The sequence below is a fragment of the Pseudophryne corroboree genome, chromosome 6 (genome assembly GCF_028390025.1).
Source record: "Pseudophryne corroboree isolate aPseCor3 chromosome 6, aPseCor3.hap2, whole genome shotgun sequence".
NCBI lineage: Eukaryota > Metazoa > Chordata > Amphibia > Anura > Myobatrachidae > Pseudophryne > Pseudophryne corroboree.
In genome coordinates, this window is record NC_086449.1 from 800,421,406 (window position 1) to 800,437,914 (window position 16,509).

At 46.2% G+C, this 16,509-nt stretch overlaps 1 protein-coding gene across 2 annotated transcripts in view; it reads left to right on the forward strand.

Moving 5' to 3' along the window:
• The window catches only part of SULT4A1 (sulfotransferase family 4A member 1), a 54,088-nt gene extending 37,913 nt beyond the window's left edge, over window positions 1–16,175 (forward strand). The window contains exons 5-8 of one of the 2 annotated variants that reach the window (XR_010179738.1): window positions 573–667; window positions 7,318–7,456; window positions 9,735–9,837; window positions 15,546–15,628. Coding sequence is in view for 1 of the 2 variants with exons in the window: in XM_063928920.1 (XP_063784990.1) it covers window positions 573–667; window positions 7,318–7,456; window positions 15,546–15,658 (347 nt within the window). In the remaining variant the exon portion in view is untranslated. Of the gene's footprint in view, window positions 1–572; window positions 668–7,317; window positions 7,457–9,734; window positions 9,838–15,545 lie in introns of both variants that reach the window. The other variant, XM_063928920.1, reaches the window with a different exon arrangement.
• Window positions 16,176–16,509: the final 334 nt, after the last annotated feature.

Here is a 16,509-nt window from a genome sequence, read left to right on the forward strand (position 1 = left end):
TGTTGTTGGAACTCCTCAGTGTAGGATAGGATTTCCTGCCTCACATATACAATTCTATAGCAGCATCCTCAACTTCTCACTATCATTTTATAAAATGTGCTAGATAAAAGATAGCTAGAAGGCGATTAGAAGGTATAGATCTCCACTTGTCTGCTTTGGAAGGTTTGATACATCTTAGTCATGGCCATCAATGGTTTTACCATCTTTGGTTGATGGTTTTAAACCATCTGCAGAAAATCACTGATGGTTTTGTCATCGATGTATGGGTACTGTACATGCGCAGACCTCAGGCACATAGCTGGTGCAGCCAGCGTTCTCTTAAACATCAAGGCACCCTAATACTTCCCCTCTATAGAGTCTTCCTTAACTGGATGTCATCAGTGTTCCACTATCCAGTAAATGGTGCTCTCAGGTAACTAAACCTGCAGATTCTATATTGACTTTATAATGCCGTCTAGTGCAAAATTGTATGTTTTGAGTTCTGCTTTAAATGTCATTTAGAGGTTAGATAACACAAGTTAGGCTGTACTTGTGTGAAAGTCCCGCTCACCCTTCCATCTTTGCTCTCCCAGTGGGTTACGGATCATGGTTTGACCACGTCCAAGAATTCTGGGATCACCGCTTGGATTCTAACGTACTGTTTCTGAAGTATGAAGACTTGCACAAGGTGAGGATGCGTCAAGGACTTTTATATTATCCAGATATTCTCAGAACTCATGGGGTAAGGGTGCCACCTCATCTGATGGCACGCCCCGGGGGTTCCAGGGTCATACCCCATTACTTATTATTGCAAACATAAGAAATGTTTTACAAACCTAACAGAAGTGCATGCGCCTACACATTAGCTAATTGAGGGGCAGATGTACTAAGCCTCGGAGAATGATATAGTGGAGAGAGATAAACTACCAACCAATCAGCTCCTGTCATTTTTCAAACAACCTGTAACATGGCAGTTAGGAGCTGGTTGGCTGGTACTTTATCTCTCTCCACTTTATCTTCCTCCAAGTCTTAGTACATCTCCCCAGGTCTTCAATTGCTGTACGATGAGGGATCCAGTGTGGGTGCAAGTAATAATATTGTATTAAACAAATAAAATATTTTCTGAAAATGTAAATGTATATATCTATAGTTTTGCATTTATGTCATTCTAAATGGTACTTAGAGGTAAGGGGGTACTGGAAACTGAAAATAGGACCGCAACAGTGGGTTTGGTGAATGTGATATAAAATTTAGGAGTCTATGTACTAAGCCTTGGAGAAAGATAAAGTCATGCTTGGCAAGTTTGCTGTAGCCCGTTTGGAGCATAGGAGGTGTGGTGGCCACAAAGGTGGGCTGTGTGTGGGGGAGGGGGGAGCCTGGCGGCACAATCGCGTCATCATAGTTCTGCCCCCCACTATATAGTGCCGAGACAACTGGCATTGTATAGCAGGGGCGGGACTACGATGACACGATTCAGCACGAATCCTGTCATCGGGCCCCCTCGGACCACCCACTTGTGCTCTGTAAGTGGGCGGCTGCAGGGAATGCGAGCAGCTAGTGTGGAGTGTAAGTGGCTGGATGGGAGTGTGGGAGACTTCCTACCTTTCCAGGGGGCCGGGAGCGCCGACGATTTTTGGGAGTCTCCCGGCCGTTACCGGAGAGTGAACAAATAAGAATAGAGATAAAGTACCAGCCAATCAGCTCCTAATGGCTATGTTACAGACTGTGTTTGGGAAATGACAGTTGGGAGATGATTGGTTTGTACTTTATCTCCATCCACTATCTTTCTCCAAGACCCCTTAGTACTGGGGGAAGGTGTCATTTTCTTTGTTGACCTCCAGTTATGCAGAACTGTAATGCCGTTTCTTACATCATACTGCTTGAAGCGAGCATATTTTTGACTTGTGGTCTTATAAATAAAGCTGATTTTGTTCACGAATACTGTTTTTAGACACTTTCCTCTCTAGGGGTCTATTCATGAAGCAGTGAAAAGTGGAGAAGTGAACCAGTGGAGAAGTTGCCCATGGCAACCAATCAGCATTGAAGTAACATTTTATAATTTGCATACTATACAATTATATGAAGCAGCTGATTGGTTGCCATGGGCAACTTCTCCACAAGCTCACTTCTCCACTTTTTTCACTGCTTCATGAATAGACCCCTAGTTGCCCATGACAGTTAGAGGACCCGTTGAGGGTGTTTATTAGTTTAATTCAGATTGAGCTCAGAACAGGTTTTAGCACATCTCCCCTGGGAGTGGGCGCTGTGGGGGAGACGTATCACCCACACTCAGTGAAGCTACCCATTTTGTGGGTGGAATTGATATCCATTAATATCCAAGTTTGTCATGCACATAAGCCAGGCCTTATGAATGTCAGTCAGGCTGTGTCTCTGTGATGTCAGTGCTTTCAGTAAACTGAAAGACTGCATACTGGCTCATCCAAAATGGATGCCTCCACTATGCGGCATCCATTTTGATTGAGGTCCATTTTCATTTTGTGTGTTATTTTCTCTAACGTCCTAAGTGGATGCTGGGGACTCCGTAAGGACCATGGGGAATAGCGGCTCCGCAGGAGACTGGGCACAAAAGTAAAGCTTTAGAACTACCTGGTGTGCACTGGCTCCTCCCCCTATGACCCTCCTCCAAGCCTCAGTTAAGATTTTGTGCCCGAACGAGAAGGGTGCACACTAGGTGGCTCTCCTGAGCTGCTTAGTGAAAAGTTTAGTTTTAGGTTTTTTTTTGCTGGCAACAGGCTCACTGCATCGAGGGACTAAGGGGAGAAGAAGCGAACTCACCTGCGTGCAGAGTGGATTGGGCTTCTTAGGCTACTGGACATTAGCTCCAGAGGGACGATCACAGGCCCAGCCATGGATGGGTCCCAGAGCCGCGCCGCCGGCCCCCTTACAGAGCCAGACAGATGGCAGATATAGACGCCGACACGGATACTGACTCCAGTGTCGACGGTGAAGAGACAAATGTGACTTCCAGTAGGGCCACACGTTACATGATTGAGGCAATGAAAAATGTTTTACACATTTCTGATAATACGAGTACCACCAAAAAGGGGTATTATGTTCGGTGAGGAAAAACTACCTGTAGTTTTCCTGAATCTGAGAAATTAAATGAGGTGTGTGATGATGCGTGGGTTTCCCCCGATAACAACTGATAATTTCTAAAATGTTATTGGCATTATATCCTTTCCCGCCAGAGGTTAGGGTGCGTTGGGAAACACCCCCTAGGGTGGATAAAGCGCTCACACGCTTGTAAGGGCTCTACCCTCTCCTGAGATGGCCGCCCTTAAGGATCCTGCTGATAGAAAGCAGGAGGGTATCCTAAAATGTATTTACACACATACTGGTGTTATACTGCGACCAGCAATCGCCTCAGCCTGGATGTGCAGTGCTGGGTTGGCGTGGTCGGATTCCCTGACTGAAAATATTGATACCCTAGATAGGGACAGTATATTTTTGCCTATAGAGCATTTAAAAGATGCATTTCTATATATGCGTGATGCACAGCGGAATATTTGCCGACTGGCATCAAGTCTAAGTGCGTTGTCCATTTCTACCAGTAGAGGGTTATGGACACGACAGTGGTCAGGTGATGCGGATTTCAAACGGCATTTGGAAGTATTGCCTTATTAAGGGGAGGAGTTATTTGGGGTCGGTCTTTCAGACCTGGTGGCCACGGCAACAGCTGGGAAATCCACGTTTGTACCCCAGGTCGCCTCTCAACATGAGAAGACGGCGTATTATCAGGCGCAGTCTTTTCGTGGACAAGCGGGCAAAAGGTTCCTCATTTCTGCCCCGTGACAGAGGGAGAGGAAAAAAGGCTGCAGAAATCAGCCAGTTCCCAGGAACGGAAACCCTCTCCCGCCTCTGCCAAGCCCTCAGTATGACGCTGGGGCTTTACAAGCAGAATCAGGCACGGTGGGGGGCTGTCTCAATGAATTTCAGCGCGCAGTGGGCTCACTCGCAAGTAGACCTCTGGATCCTTCAGGTGATATCTCAGGGGTACAAATTGGAATTCGAGACGTCTCCCCCTCGCCGTTTCCTAAAGTCGGCTTTACCGATGTCTCCTTCTGACAGGGAGACAGTTTTGGAAGCCATTCACAAGCTGTATTCCCAGCAGGTGATAATCAAGGTACCCCTCCTGCAACAGGGAACGGGGTATTATTCCACACTGTTGTGGTACCGAAGCCGGACGGCTCGGTGAGACCGATTCTAAATCTAAAATCTTTGAACACTTACATACAGAGGTTCAAATTCAAGATTGAGTCACTCAGAGCAGTGATTGCGAACCTGGAAGAAGGGGACTACATTATGTCTCGGGACATCAAGGATGCTTACCTTCATGTCCAAATTTACCCTTCTCACCAAGGGTACCTCAGGTTTATGGTACAGAACTGTCACTATCAGTTCAGACGCTGCCGTATGGATGGTCCACGGCACCCCGGGTCTTTACCAAGGTAATGGCCGAAATTATGATATTCCTTCGAAGGAAGGGAATTTTAGTTATCCCTTACTTGGACGATTCCCTGATAAGGGTAAGATCCAGGGAACAGTTGGAGGTCGGTGTAGCACTATCTCAGGTAGTGTTGCGGCAGCACGATTGGATTCTTAATATTCCAAAATCGCAGCTGGTTCCGACGACTCGTCTTCTGTTCCTAGGGATGATCCTGGACACAGTCCAGAAAAAGGTGTTTCTCCCGGAGGAGAAAGCCAGGGAGTTATCCGAGCTAGTCAGGAACCTCCTAAAACCGAGCCAAGTCTCAGTGCATCAATGCACAAGGGTTCTGGGTAAAATGGTGGCTTCCTACGAAGCAATCCCATTCGGCAGATTCCACACAAGGACTTTCCAGTGGGACCTGCTGGACAAATGGTCCTGGGTCGCATCTTCAGATGCATCAGCGGATAACCCTGTCACCAAGAACAAGGGTGTCCCTCCTGTGGTGGTTGCAGAGTGCTCATCTTCTAGAGGGCCGCAGATTCGGCATTCAGGACTGGGTCCTGGTGACCACGGATGCCAGCCTGCGAGGCTGGGGAGCAGTCACACAGGGAAGGAATTTCCAGGGCTTATGGTCAAGCCTGGAGACATCACTTCACATAAATATCCTGAAGCTAAGGGCCATTTACAATGCTCTAAGCTTAGCAAGACCTCTGCTTCAAGGTCAGCCGGTGTTGATCCAGTCGGACAACATCACGGCAGTCACCCACGTAAACAGACAGGGTGGCACAAGAAGCAGGAGGGCAATGGCAGAAGCTGCAAGGATTCTTCGCTGGGCGGAAAATCATGTGATAGCACTGTCAGCAATTCCGGGAGTGGACAACTGGGAAGCAGACTTCCTCAGCAGACACGACCTCCACCCGGGAGAGTGGGGACTTCACCCAGAAGTCTTCCACATGATTATAAACCGTTGGGAAAAACTCGACAGGTATTGCGCCAGGTCAAGGGACCCTCAGGCAATAGCTGTAGACGCTCTGGTAACACCGTGGGTGTACCAGTCAGTGTATGTGTTCCCTCATCTGCCTCTCATACCCAAGGTACTGAGATTGATAAGATGGAGAGGAGTAAGCACTATATTCGTGGCTCCGGATTGGCCAAGAAGGACTTGGTAACCGGAACTTCAAGAGATGCTCACGGAGGATCCGTGGCCTCTACCTCTAAGAAGGGACCTGCTCCAGCAAGGACCCTGTCTGTTCCAAGACTTACCGCGGCTGCGTTTGACGGCATGGCGGTTGAACGCCGGATCCTGAAGGAAAAAAGGCATTCCGGATGAAGTCATCCCTATCCTGATCAAAGCCAGGAAGGATGTAACCGCAAAACATTATCACCGCATTTGGCGAAAATATGTTGCGTGGTGCGAGGCCAGTAAGGCCCGACGAAGGAAATTCAACTGGGTCGATTCCTACATTTCCTGCAAACAGGAGTGTCTATGGGCCTGAAATTGGGGTCCATTAAGGTTCAAATTTCGGCCCTGTCAATTTTCTTCCAAAAAGAACTAGCTTCAGTCCCTGAAGTTCAGACGTTGTAAAAGGGGTACTGCATATACAGCCTCCTTTTGTGCCTCCAGTGGCACCTTGGGATCTCAATGTAGTTTTTGGGTTCCAAAAAGTCACATTGGTTTGAACCACTGTGGAGTTAAAATATCTCACATGGAAAGTGGTCATGCTGTTGGCCCTGGCCTGGGCCAGGCGCGTGTCAGAATTGGCGGCTTTATCCTGTAAAAGCCCTTATCTGATTTTCCATTCGGACAGGGCGGAATTGAGGACTCGTCCTCAGTTTCTCCCTAAGGTGGTTTCAGCGTTTCACCTGAACCAACCTATTGTGGTGCCTGCGGCTACTAGGGACTTGGAGGACTCCAAGTTGCTAGACGTTGTCAGGGCCCTGAAAATATATATTTCCAGGACGGCTGGAGTCAGAAAATCTGACTCGCTGTTTATCCTGTATGCACCCAACAAGCTGGGTGCTCCTGCTTCTAAGCAGACTATTGCTCGTTGGATTTGTAGTACAATTCAGCTTGCACATTCTGTGGCAGGCCTGCCACAGCCAAAAATCTGTAAATGCCCACTCCACAAGGAAGATGGGCTCATCTTGGGCGGCTGCCCGAGGGGTCTCGGCTTTACAACTTTGCCGAGCAGCTACTTGGTCAGGAGCAAATACGTTTGTAAAATTCTTCAAAATTGATACCCTGGCTGAGGAGGACCTGGAGTTCTCTCATTTGGTGCTGCAGAGTCATCCGCACTCTCCCGCCCGTTTGGGAGCTTTGGTATAATCCCCATGGTCCTTACGGAGTCCCCAGCATCCACTTAGGACGTTAGAGAAAATAAGAATTTACTTACCGATAATTCTATTTCTCGTAGTCCGTAGTGGATGCTGGGCGCCCATCCCAAGTGCGGATTGTCTGCAATACTGGTACATAGTTATTGTTACCAAAAAATCGGGTTATTGCTGTAGTGAGCCATCTTTCTAGAGGCTCCTCTGTTATCATGCTGTTAACTGGGTTTAGATCACGAGTTGTACGGTGTGATTGGTGTGGCTGGTATGAGTCTTACCCGGGATTCAAAATCCTTCCTTATTGTGTACGCTCGTCCGGGCACAGTATCCTAACTGAGGCTTGGAGGAGGGTCATAGGGGGAGGAGCCAGTGCACACCAGGTAGTTCTAAAGCTTTACTTTTGTGCCCAGTCTCCTGCGGAGCCGCTATTCCCCATGGTCCTTACGGAGTCCCCAGCATCCACTACGGACTACGAGAAATAGAATTATCGGTAAGTAAATTCTTATTATAATTCTGAATGTAGTACTGATGGATGTATATTCTGTATATTTGCTCACCAGGACCTCGCCACCATGGTGGAACAGCTAGTGCGGTTTCTGGGAGTGTCTTATGATAAAGCACAGCTGGAGTCCACAGTAGAACACTGCCACCAGCTCATTGACCAGTGCTGTAACGCAGAGGCGCTCTCTGTTGGCAGAGGTGCGTATTTTATTACCTGGGTTACTAGTCCTCTAACTCACAAAATCAGCATCTGTCAGTCTAACAAGGACAAGACTGATAAACACCAGTTTCTGCTAATATCAATGAAAGGGTAATTAACAATGTGTGATTATTTATTTATTAACAGTGTCTTATATTTCTGTTTGGCTTTGAAAGGGCAGCACAAGGCCAATCACAGAGGAGTCCTGATTTATAATTTAACTATTCAAATAGCTTATTATTAGCCTAATTCAAGGTTGATTGCAAAACAACATTTTCCTCTAATGGGCAAAACCATGTGCGCTGCAGGTGGAGCAGATATAACATGTGCAGAGAGAGTTAGATTTGGGTGAGTTATACTGTTTCTGTGCAGGGTAAATACTGGCTGCTTTATTTTTACACTGCAATTTAGATTTCCGTTTGAAAACGCCCCACCCAAATCTAACTCTCTCTGCACATGTTACATCTTTCCCACCTGCAGTGCAGCATGGTTTTGCCCATTAGATGAACATGTTGTTTTGCAATCTTCCTTGAATTAGGCCCAATATTAGGGGGAAGTTTCCTTATTAATAGAATGTTTTAAAAAGCTAATGCAATGTACGTAACATATTCTACTCACACACAGAACTAAGCAGCAGTACTGAGGGGCAGATTTATCAAAGCTTGGAGAGAGAGAGAGATAAAGTGCCAACCAATCAGCTCGTTACAGTCAGGCTGTGATTGAAAAATGACACTTGGGAGCTGATTGGTTGGTAATCTCTCCAAGGCTTAGGACCCCAGATAACACTTCCAGGGCTCGGTGTGGCTTCCAGACTGCCTGGAACAAATTCCGGTACAGACTCCATAATGAGATTACATGAAAAACCATTTTTGACTCTCAGTTCCAGAGTGGCGATTTGTCTTAGGGGGGGATGCACTAAGCAGTGATAAAAGTGGAGAAGTGAGCCAGTGGAGAAGTTGCCCATAGCAACCAATCAGCATTGACGTAACATTTATAATTTGTATACTACAAAAGTATGCAGAGCAGCTGATTGGTTGCCATGGGCAACCTCTCCACTGGCTCACTTCTATCACTGCTTAGTACATGTCACCCTCAATCTTGCAAGGCAAATATTTAAAGTGAGAAAACAGTGTCCAGGAAAGAGTAGGACATGGCCCTGCATATCTTATCTAGGAGGCTGGTTCGTCATCTCCATGCTGTCATGGGGACGTGTGGTCTCCTATAAATGTCTTCATTACTTCCCTCCATCATTTTATTTTGTTGTGCTTTTGTTCTTCATTGGCTGCTTTCACATCTCATTTTTGATCTGCATGCCTGAGCACGGGCTTCAGCCCACCCTGGTATTCTAGCTACTGTGGAACTACAAGTGCCAGCTTGACAGGCCAAACAAGTGACTGCACAACATGGGACTTCTCAACTTCTCATCTAAATATTTATTGCTAATAACGTATTTAGAAAGTAGCGATGGCCTTATGTCCAATGATGACATGGAAAGAAGAGAGTTGGATGAGCACCCTGACAAAGAGGGAAGGCGATGTATGAAATCTTCTAAAGAATGGGGAAGTTGCCAGTAGCAACCTGTTAGCTAGCATTTATCAAGGACATTCTGTGAAAATGACTAGAAGCTGAAATAAATAATTTGTTGCTATGGGCAAGTTCACTCTTTAGAAGGTTTGATACATCTCTCCAATTTTATGTACTTCTCTAGTATTGGTTAAATGTTAAATTAATATAGAATCGGAGCTATTTTCAGATAGTACTGATTATTATTGGCGATGCTTTAAAAAGACTGAAAATCCTTAAATGTGATTGGCTGTTTAGATGAAGAAGGCTCTCCAGGATTGGATGTGAATGTCACATGACCAACTCACATCCTGTCCTTGTACACATGTTTTTTAGGCCGGTAAGTCTCCCCACTGCCCAGTATCCCGGGTAATAATGACCCAATTTGAACCTAGAACCTAATTTTTCTGCAGATTTATATTAATACTATTGGGAGCCGCCATGATTCCTGCTCTGAAATTCAATAATCAATCATAACTTCTCGTTTCCTATGTTATTTTAGTGAACAATTTCCCCAGTATTGTGTCCCTTTAAAGTAGTTACCTCATGGGTGGTACAGGATTCCCTTTAATTTTATGTTTGCCTTCATTTTGCTTTATATATTTATTTAATGCCTATTTTACATTCCGTTAATTTTCTTTCACTTCTCTTTTGTATATTGTGTATTATTTTATTTTATTTTTGTTCAGTTCTGTTTTTGTTTCCTTTTTTTAGCCCATTGGTTGTTTTCATGCTGAAGATATGTCAGAGAGCTTTGAGCATTCAGTTCATTAGCTTGTACAGTAATTCAGGTATCCCAGGTACAGGAAAGCTGCAGGTGGGTGTCTCATTTATAATGCAAGGTTATTTCATGCTGGAAAATAATAAATACAGTCGATGTGTCGGGACAAAGCTGCGCTCTGGATATAGGGCCCGAATCAGAGCTGATCGCAAGGTGGCCGATTATCGTACGGATTGTAGTGCGCACGTGCGAGGCCAAACAGCGAAAAAATCCAGCGTCTTTTTTGATCGCTAGGCGTACGCAAGTTGATTGACAGGAAGCGGACGTTTGGGGGGCGGTAACTGCCCGTCTCCTGGGAGTGTCAGGAAAAACGCAGGCGTTCCCAAGCGTTTTCAGGGAGGGTGTGTGATGTCAGCTCCGGCCCGATCAGCCTGATTCTATCGCACATTGTAGGAGCAGGTCCTGGGCTACGCACAGACTGGAAAAATCATTCGATGGTGAGTGAGTTGCGAACGGATTTGCAGCAGGCCGTTGTTCGCAGAAATTTTCATGCAGCGTACACAGAGTTGTGCCTAACTGATCGCAAACCTCTGCAAATTCGCAGAGGAGTGATCAGGTCTGAACTAGGCCTATAGTCGCGTCCATCGGAATTAGCGCAGCGGACACAATAAACATCCCTGTCTGCTAATAAAAAGACACGCCTAAAGTGTTGCAGGAGGTATATGTGAGTCAGCTTGTCATCCCCCTTATTGGCTAAGCTCACCATGGGGGTCATTCCGAGTTGTTTGCTCACTAGCAGTTTTTAGCAGCCGTGCAAATGCTATGCCGCCTCCCACTGGGAGTGTATTTTAGCTTAGTAGAAGTGCGAACGAAAGGATCGCAGAGCGGCTACAAAGTTTTTTTGTGCAGTTTTAGAGCAGCTTCAGACCTACTCAGCGCTTGCGATCACTTCAGACTATTCAGTTCCTGTTTTGACGCCACAAACACGCCCTGCGTTCGCCCAGCCACGCCTACATTTTTCCTGGCACGCCTGCGTTTTTCCGAACACACCCTGAAAATGGTCAGTTGACACCCAGAAACACCCTCTTCCTGTCAATCACTCTGCGGCAGCCAGTGCGACTGAAAAGCTTCACTAGACCCTGTGCAAAACTGCTTCGTTTGTTGCAGTCGTACGACGCGCGCGCACATTGCGCCACATACGCATGCGCAGAAGTGCCGTTTTTTGCCTCATCGCTGCACAGCGAACGAATGCAGCTAGCGATCAACTCTGAATGACCACCTTATCATTGGTTTCCATGGTAATCACCGGGCACCCCGTATTTCATGCACTGATAAAGCAGCACAGTACGTGATAGGTGATGTTCTCATGTATTTGCACTGAATAAGTATATAAACAGGTAAACATATCCAGTGACATCAATGACACACTGACAGACTGTTATTAAACCTTCATTTTAGAAATTCAGTTTTAGGGCCGGATTCAGACCTGTTTTCGCACAGCGGGCGATCAGCCATTAACTGCGCATGCATATGCACCGCAATGCGCACGCGCATGGGCAAACGTCAACAGGCATCACCAGTCAGCGGCAGGCTGGTGCGAAAATTCTAGCCGCACAGCCGTTCGCATGCTGATTGACCGGAGGAAGCCATTTGTGGGTGGCAACTGACCGTTTTCTGGGAGTGTCAGGGAAAATGCAGGCGTGCCCAAGTGTTTTCAGGGAGGGTGTGTGATGTCAGCTCCGGACCCGGTCAGCCTGTTCTCATCGCACTGTAGGAGTAAGTCCTGGGCTGCACACACATTGCACACACTGGGCAAATCCTTCACTGGTGAGTGAGGAGCGGATGGATTTGCAGCTGTCCGCTGACTGAGGGGGTTTTAGCAGCTCGGCGTACACGTGCGATCACACACTTGCACGGCGAATATACACTCCCCTTGGGCGGCGACTATCTGATCGCAGGACAACAATTTTAGCAGCCCAGCGATCAGGACTGAATCACCCCCTTAGTTCCAGCAATAATTTTTATATGAGGCCATGGTGGTCATTCCGAGTTGATCGCTAGCAGATTTCGGTCGCTGCGCAGCGATCAGGCAAAATATCGGCACTTCTGCGCATGCATATGCGGCGCAATGCGCACGCGCGTCGTACTATGACAACGAACGATGTTATTTTCACACAGGGTCTAGCGAAGCTTTTCAGTCGCACTGCTGGCCGCAGAGTGATTGACATGAAGTGGGTGTTTCTGGGTGTCAACTGACCGTTTTCAGGGAGTGTTCGGAAAAACGCAGTCGTGCCAGGAAAAACGCAGACGTGGCTGGGTGAACGCAGGGCGTGTTTGTGACGTCAAAACAGGAACTGAATGGTCTGAAGTGATCGCAAGCGCTGAGTAGGTCTGGAGCTACACTGAAACTGCACAAAAAAACGTTGCCGCCGCTCTGCGATCCTTTCGTTCGCACTTCTGCTAAGCTAAAATACACTCCCAGTGGGAGGCGGCATAGCGTTTGCACAGCTGCTAAAAACTGCTAGCGAGCGACCAACTCGGAATGACCCCCAATGACATATAATCAGGGAGTTTAACCTTATTTTAAGGAGAGCGAATCACCTGAGCACGTGGCAGGCAGCCATTCTGCGCTCTGTAACAGTATGTATGGAAATTCAGCCTATCAAGTCACTACTTAATCAACGCCCCCTGAATGTAATTATATGGAGTCCTCAAGCTTATCACTTGTCTCTGGTGGTGCTTGCTGGTACTGCGCACTGTTATGTACTATCAGAATGAAATCACTGCTTCACTCCAGGTACAGTGTCATAAATGAAAGCGTTAGTTATGGAAAATGTGTCATAAAGACAACACCACAGTCAGGGGCTGTATCTGTGTCACATGGACAGTGGCTGCAGCGTCAAGCAACAACAGAAACTTTATTTGTTACTTTATGTTAATGCAAGGTTCCATAGGGCTCATCCGTGGGTCCAGAAGTCTGCAGCCAGGAAGCCGCATTGACCATTGATTTTACGTCAGCTGTTGCAAGTGCCACCATTAGTATCTGCACTTGTACCAGCCCCACACTGGGTGCAAGAGAGCAGCGAAAAACAGGCTTCCCTACCCTGTATGCGTGACAGGATTGCGCTAAGCTTTTGATGCCCATGACACTCCCAGGGTCCGCCCACAAGTCAGGGCAGTTCTGGGCACTCGCATTGTTGGCCTAATTCACTGACAGACAGATCTGGTCAAGTTTCCTCCAAATAGGAGGGACATAAGCAAAGAGGCGTAAACTCGCTTCTGCGTATGCGCTGTATTCCTCCAACCTAGAATCAGACCCTCAATGTGGTTTTCTCATTTGAGGGGGAGATTTATTAAAACTTGAAAAGTGGAGAGAGAGAAAGTGCCAGCTTATCAGCTTCTAACTCATGTTTCAGTCTGCGTTTGAAAAATGACAGTAAGGAGCTGATTGGTACTTTATCTCTCTCCAAGCTTTCAGAAATCCTCCACTGGGGCTCTATCCATGAACCATGTGAGCTTACATTCTCCTGCATTTACTCTTCATGATGGTGAATTAATTTCCAAAGAATATCGATTTCAGCCCAGAGAACAGCCTCCTCCATGACACATGACTGACAGTACATGAGTTTAGTTAGGAAGCGCCTATACTTCATGCAGCGGTAGCTTATACTACATGCAGCGGCAGCTTATATGGCATGCAGCAGCAGCTTATACTTCATGCAGTGGTAGCTTATACTGCATGCAGCGGCAGCTTATACTTCATACAGCAGCAGCTTATACTTCATGCAGCGGTAGTTTATACTACATGCAGCGGCAGCTTATACTTCATACAGCAGCAGCTTATACTTCATGCAGCGGTAGTTTATACTACATGCAGCGGCAGCTTATACTTCATACAGCAGCAGATTATACTTAATGCAGCGGTAGTTTATACTACATGCAGCGGCAGCTTATACTTCATGCAGCGGTAGCTTATACTACATGCAGCGGCAGCTTATACTTCATACAGCAGCAGCTTATACTTCATGCAGCGGTAGCTTATACTGCATGCAGTGGCAGCTTATACTTCATGCAGCGGTACCTTATACTACATGCAGCTGCAGCTTATACTACATGCAGCGGTAGCTTATACTACATGAAGCGGCAGCTTATACTTCATGCAGCGGTAGCTTATACTACATGCAGCGCCAGCTTATACTTCATGCAGCGGCAGCTTATACTTCATGCAGCGGCAGCTTATACTTCATGCAGCGGCAACTTTGTACTGCATGCAGCGGCAGCTTATACTGCATGCAGCGGCAGCTTATACTTCATGCAGCTTATAGTACATGCAGCGGCAGCTTACACTACATGCAGCGGCAGCTTATACTACATGCAGCGGCAGTTTACACTGAATGCAGCGGCAGCTTACACTACATGCAGTGGTAGCTTATACTACATGCAGCGGCAGCTTATACTGCATGCAGCGGCAGCTTATACTTCATCCAGTGGCAGCTTATACTGCATGCAACGGTAGCTTATACTAAATGCAGCGGCAGCTTATACTACATTCAGCGATAGCTTATACTACTTGCAGCGGCATTTTATACTACATGTAGCGGTAGCTTATGCTGCATGCAGCAGCAGTAGTTTATACTGAACTTCATGCAGCAGTAGCTTATACTACATGCAGCGGCAGCTTATACTACATGCAGCAGCAGTTTATACTACATGCAGCAGCAGCTTATACTACATACAGCGACGGCTTATACTTCATGCAGCAGCAGTTTATACTACATGCAGCGGCAGCTTAAACTACATGCATCGACAGCTTATACTTCATGCAGCGGCAGCTTATACTACATGCAGTGGCAGCTTATACCTCATGCAGCGGCAGCTCATACTACATGCAGCTTATAGTACATGCAGCGGCGGCTTATACTACATGCAGCAGCAGCTTAAACCTCATGCAGCGGCAACTCATACTACATGCAGCGGCAGCTTATACTACATGCAGCGGCAGCTCATACTACATGCAGCGGCAGCTTATACTTCATGCAGCGCCAGCTTATACTTCATGCAGCTTATAGTACATGCAGCGGCAGTTTATAATACATGCATCGGCGGCTTATACTTCATGCAGCAGCATCTTATACTGTACTTCATGCAGCGGTAATTTATACTATACTTCATGCAGGGGTAGCTTATAATGTACTTTATGTACCGGTAGCTTATACTTTATGCAGCGGTAGTTTATACTGTACTTCATGCAGCGGCAGTCTATACTACATGCAGCGGTAGCGTAAACTGTACTTCATGCAGAGGCAGTTTATACTTCATGCAGAAGTAGCTTATACTGTACTTCATGCAGCGGTAATTTATACTATACTTCATGCATGGGTAGCTTATAATGTACTTTATGTACCGGTAGCTTATACTTTATGCAGCGGTAGTTTATACTGTACTTCATGCAGCGGCAGTCTATACTACATGCAGCGGTAGCGTAAACTGTACTTTATGCAGAGGCAGTTTATACTTCATGCAGAAGTAGCTTATACTGTACTTCATGCAGCGGTAATTTGATGCATCAGTAGTTTCATGCAGCGACAGCTTATACTTAACTTCATGCAGCGGCAGCGTATACTGTACTTCATGCAGCGGCAGTGTATACTGTACTTCATGCAGCGGCAGTGTATACTGTACTTCATGCAGCGGCAGCGTATACTGTACTTCATGCAGCGGCAGCTTATACTGTACTTCATGCAGCGCTAGTTGCATGCATCGGTAGCTTATACTTAATACCACTCTCCTTATTTTCCCTGCAGGAAGAGTCGGGCTGTGGAAAGATATTTTCACTGTCTCCATGAATGATAAATTCGACCTGGTGTATAAACAGCGGATGGGAAAGTGCGACCTGAACTTTGACTTCAGCTTATAGGAAATGCATGCATTATTACCTGTGTATCAGCTAGGCAAGCTTGCAGCCTCTGTTTATACCTGCCGCACAATATACTGTAATTATCCTGTGTTCTATTCCCACTGGGGACCATTCCCAGGCAGGCGCCTATCTCAGTATTTCATTGCTTGTATGTGGTTAGCTCCTGTCGGTGGTGGCAACGACATTGGGCGCTGGAGAGTCCTTCACAGTGCAGGAGGGCCGATGGAAAACCTGGGACAAAGAAATGAATTCATTCTGATGTACATGGTACCTGTGATACTGTTGGGGGTGTAACCCTTCTCTCTCTTTTGTGTGGAGTAATAGTTCTATGTTTTTTCTAGCGCTTTTAAATGGAGATTATTGTCAGAATCTTTGATAAATCAGATCCCAGTCATGGAGCGGACGGTGACTATCCGATGCTGAATGCTGTGTGTGAAATGCATCTCAGGGCTTTCTTGTTGCAGTGGTTGTATGATTTGTGTCATAATTCAAATAAAATACCTATCTTATATATCAACATGGTGTTGCTGTTATTCATTCTGTCGTGCGAAAGCTACTGCACTAGCAACTGTGCAAAAAGTGCAACAAGTTAGACTCATGGGGGTAAATTTACTAAGATGGGAGTTCTATTTAAGATGAGATGTTGCCTATAGCAAACAATCAGATTCTACTTCTCATTTATCTAGCACCTTCTAGAAGATAATACCTGGAATATGATTGGTTGCTATGGGCAACATCTCATCTTAAATAGAACTCCCATCTTAGTAAATTTACCCCATGGATCAGTTTGGAAAATGTTGTGAGTAATGTTTATACAGCTACATTCACTGACACATTGGGGTAAATTTACT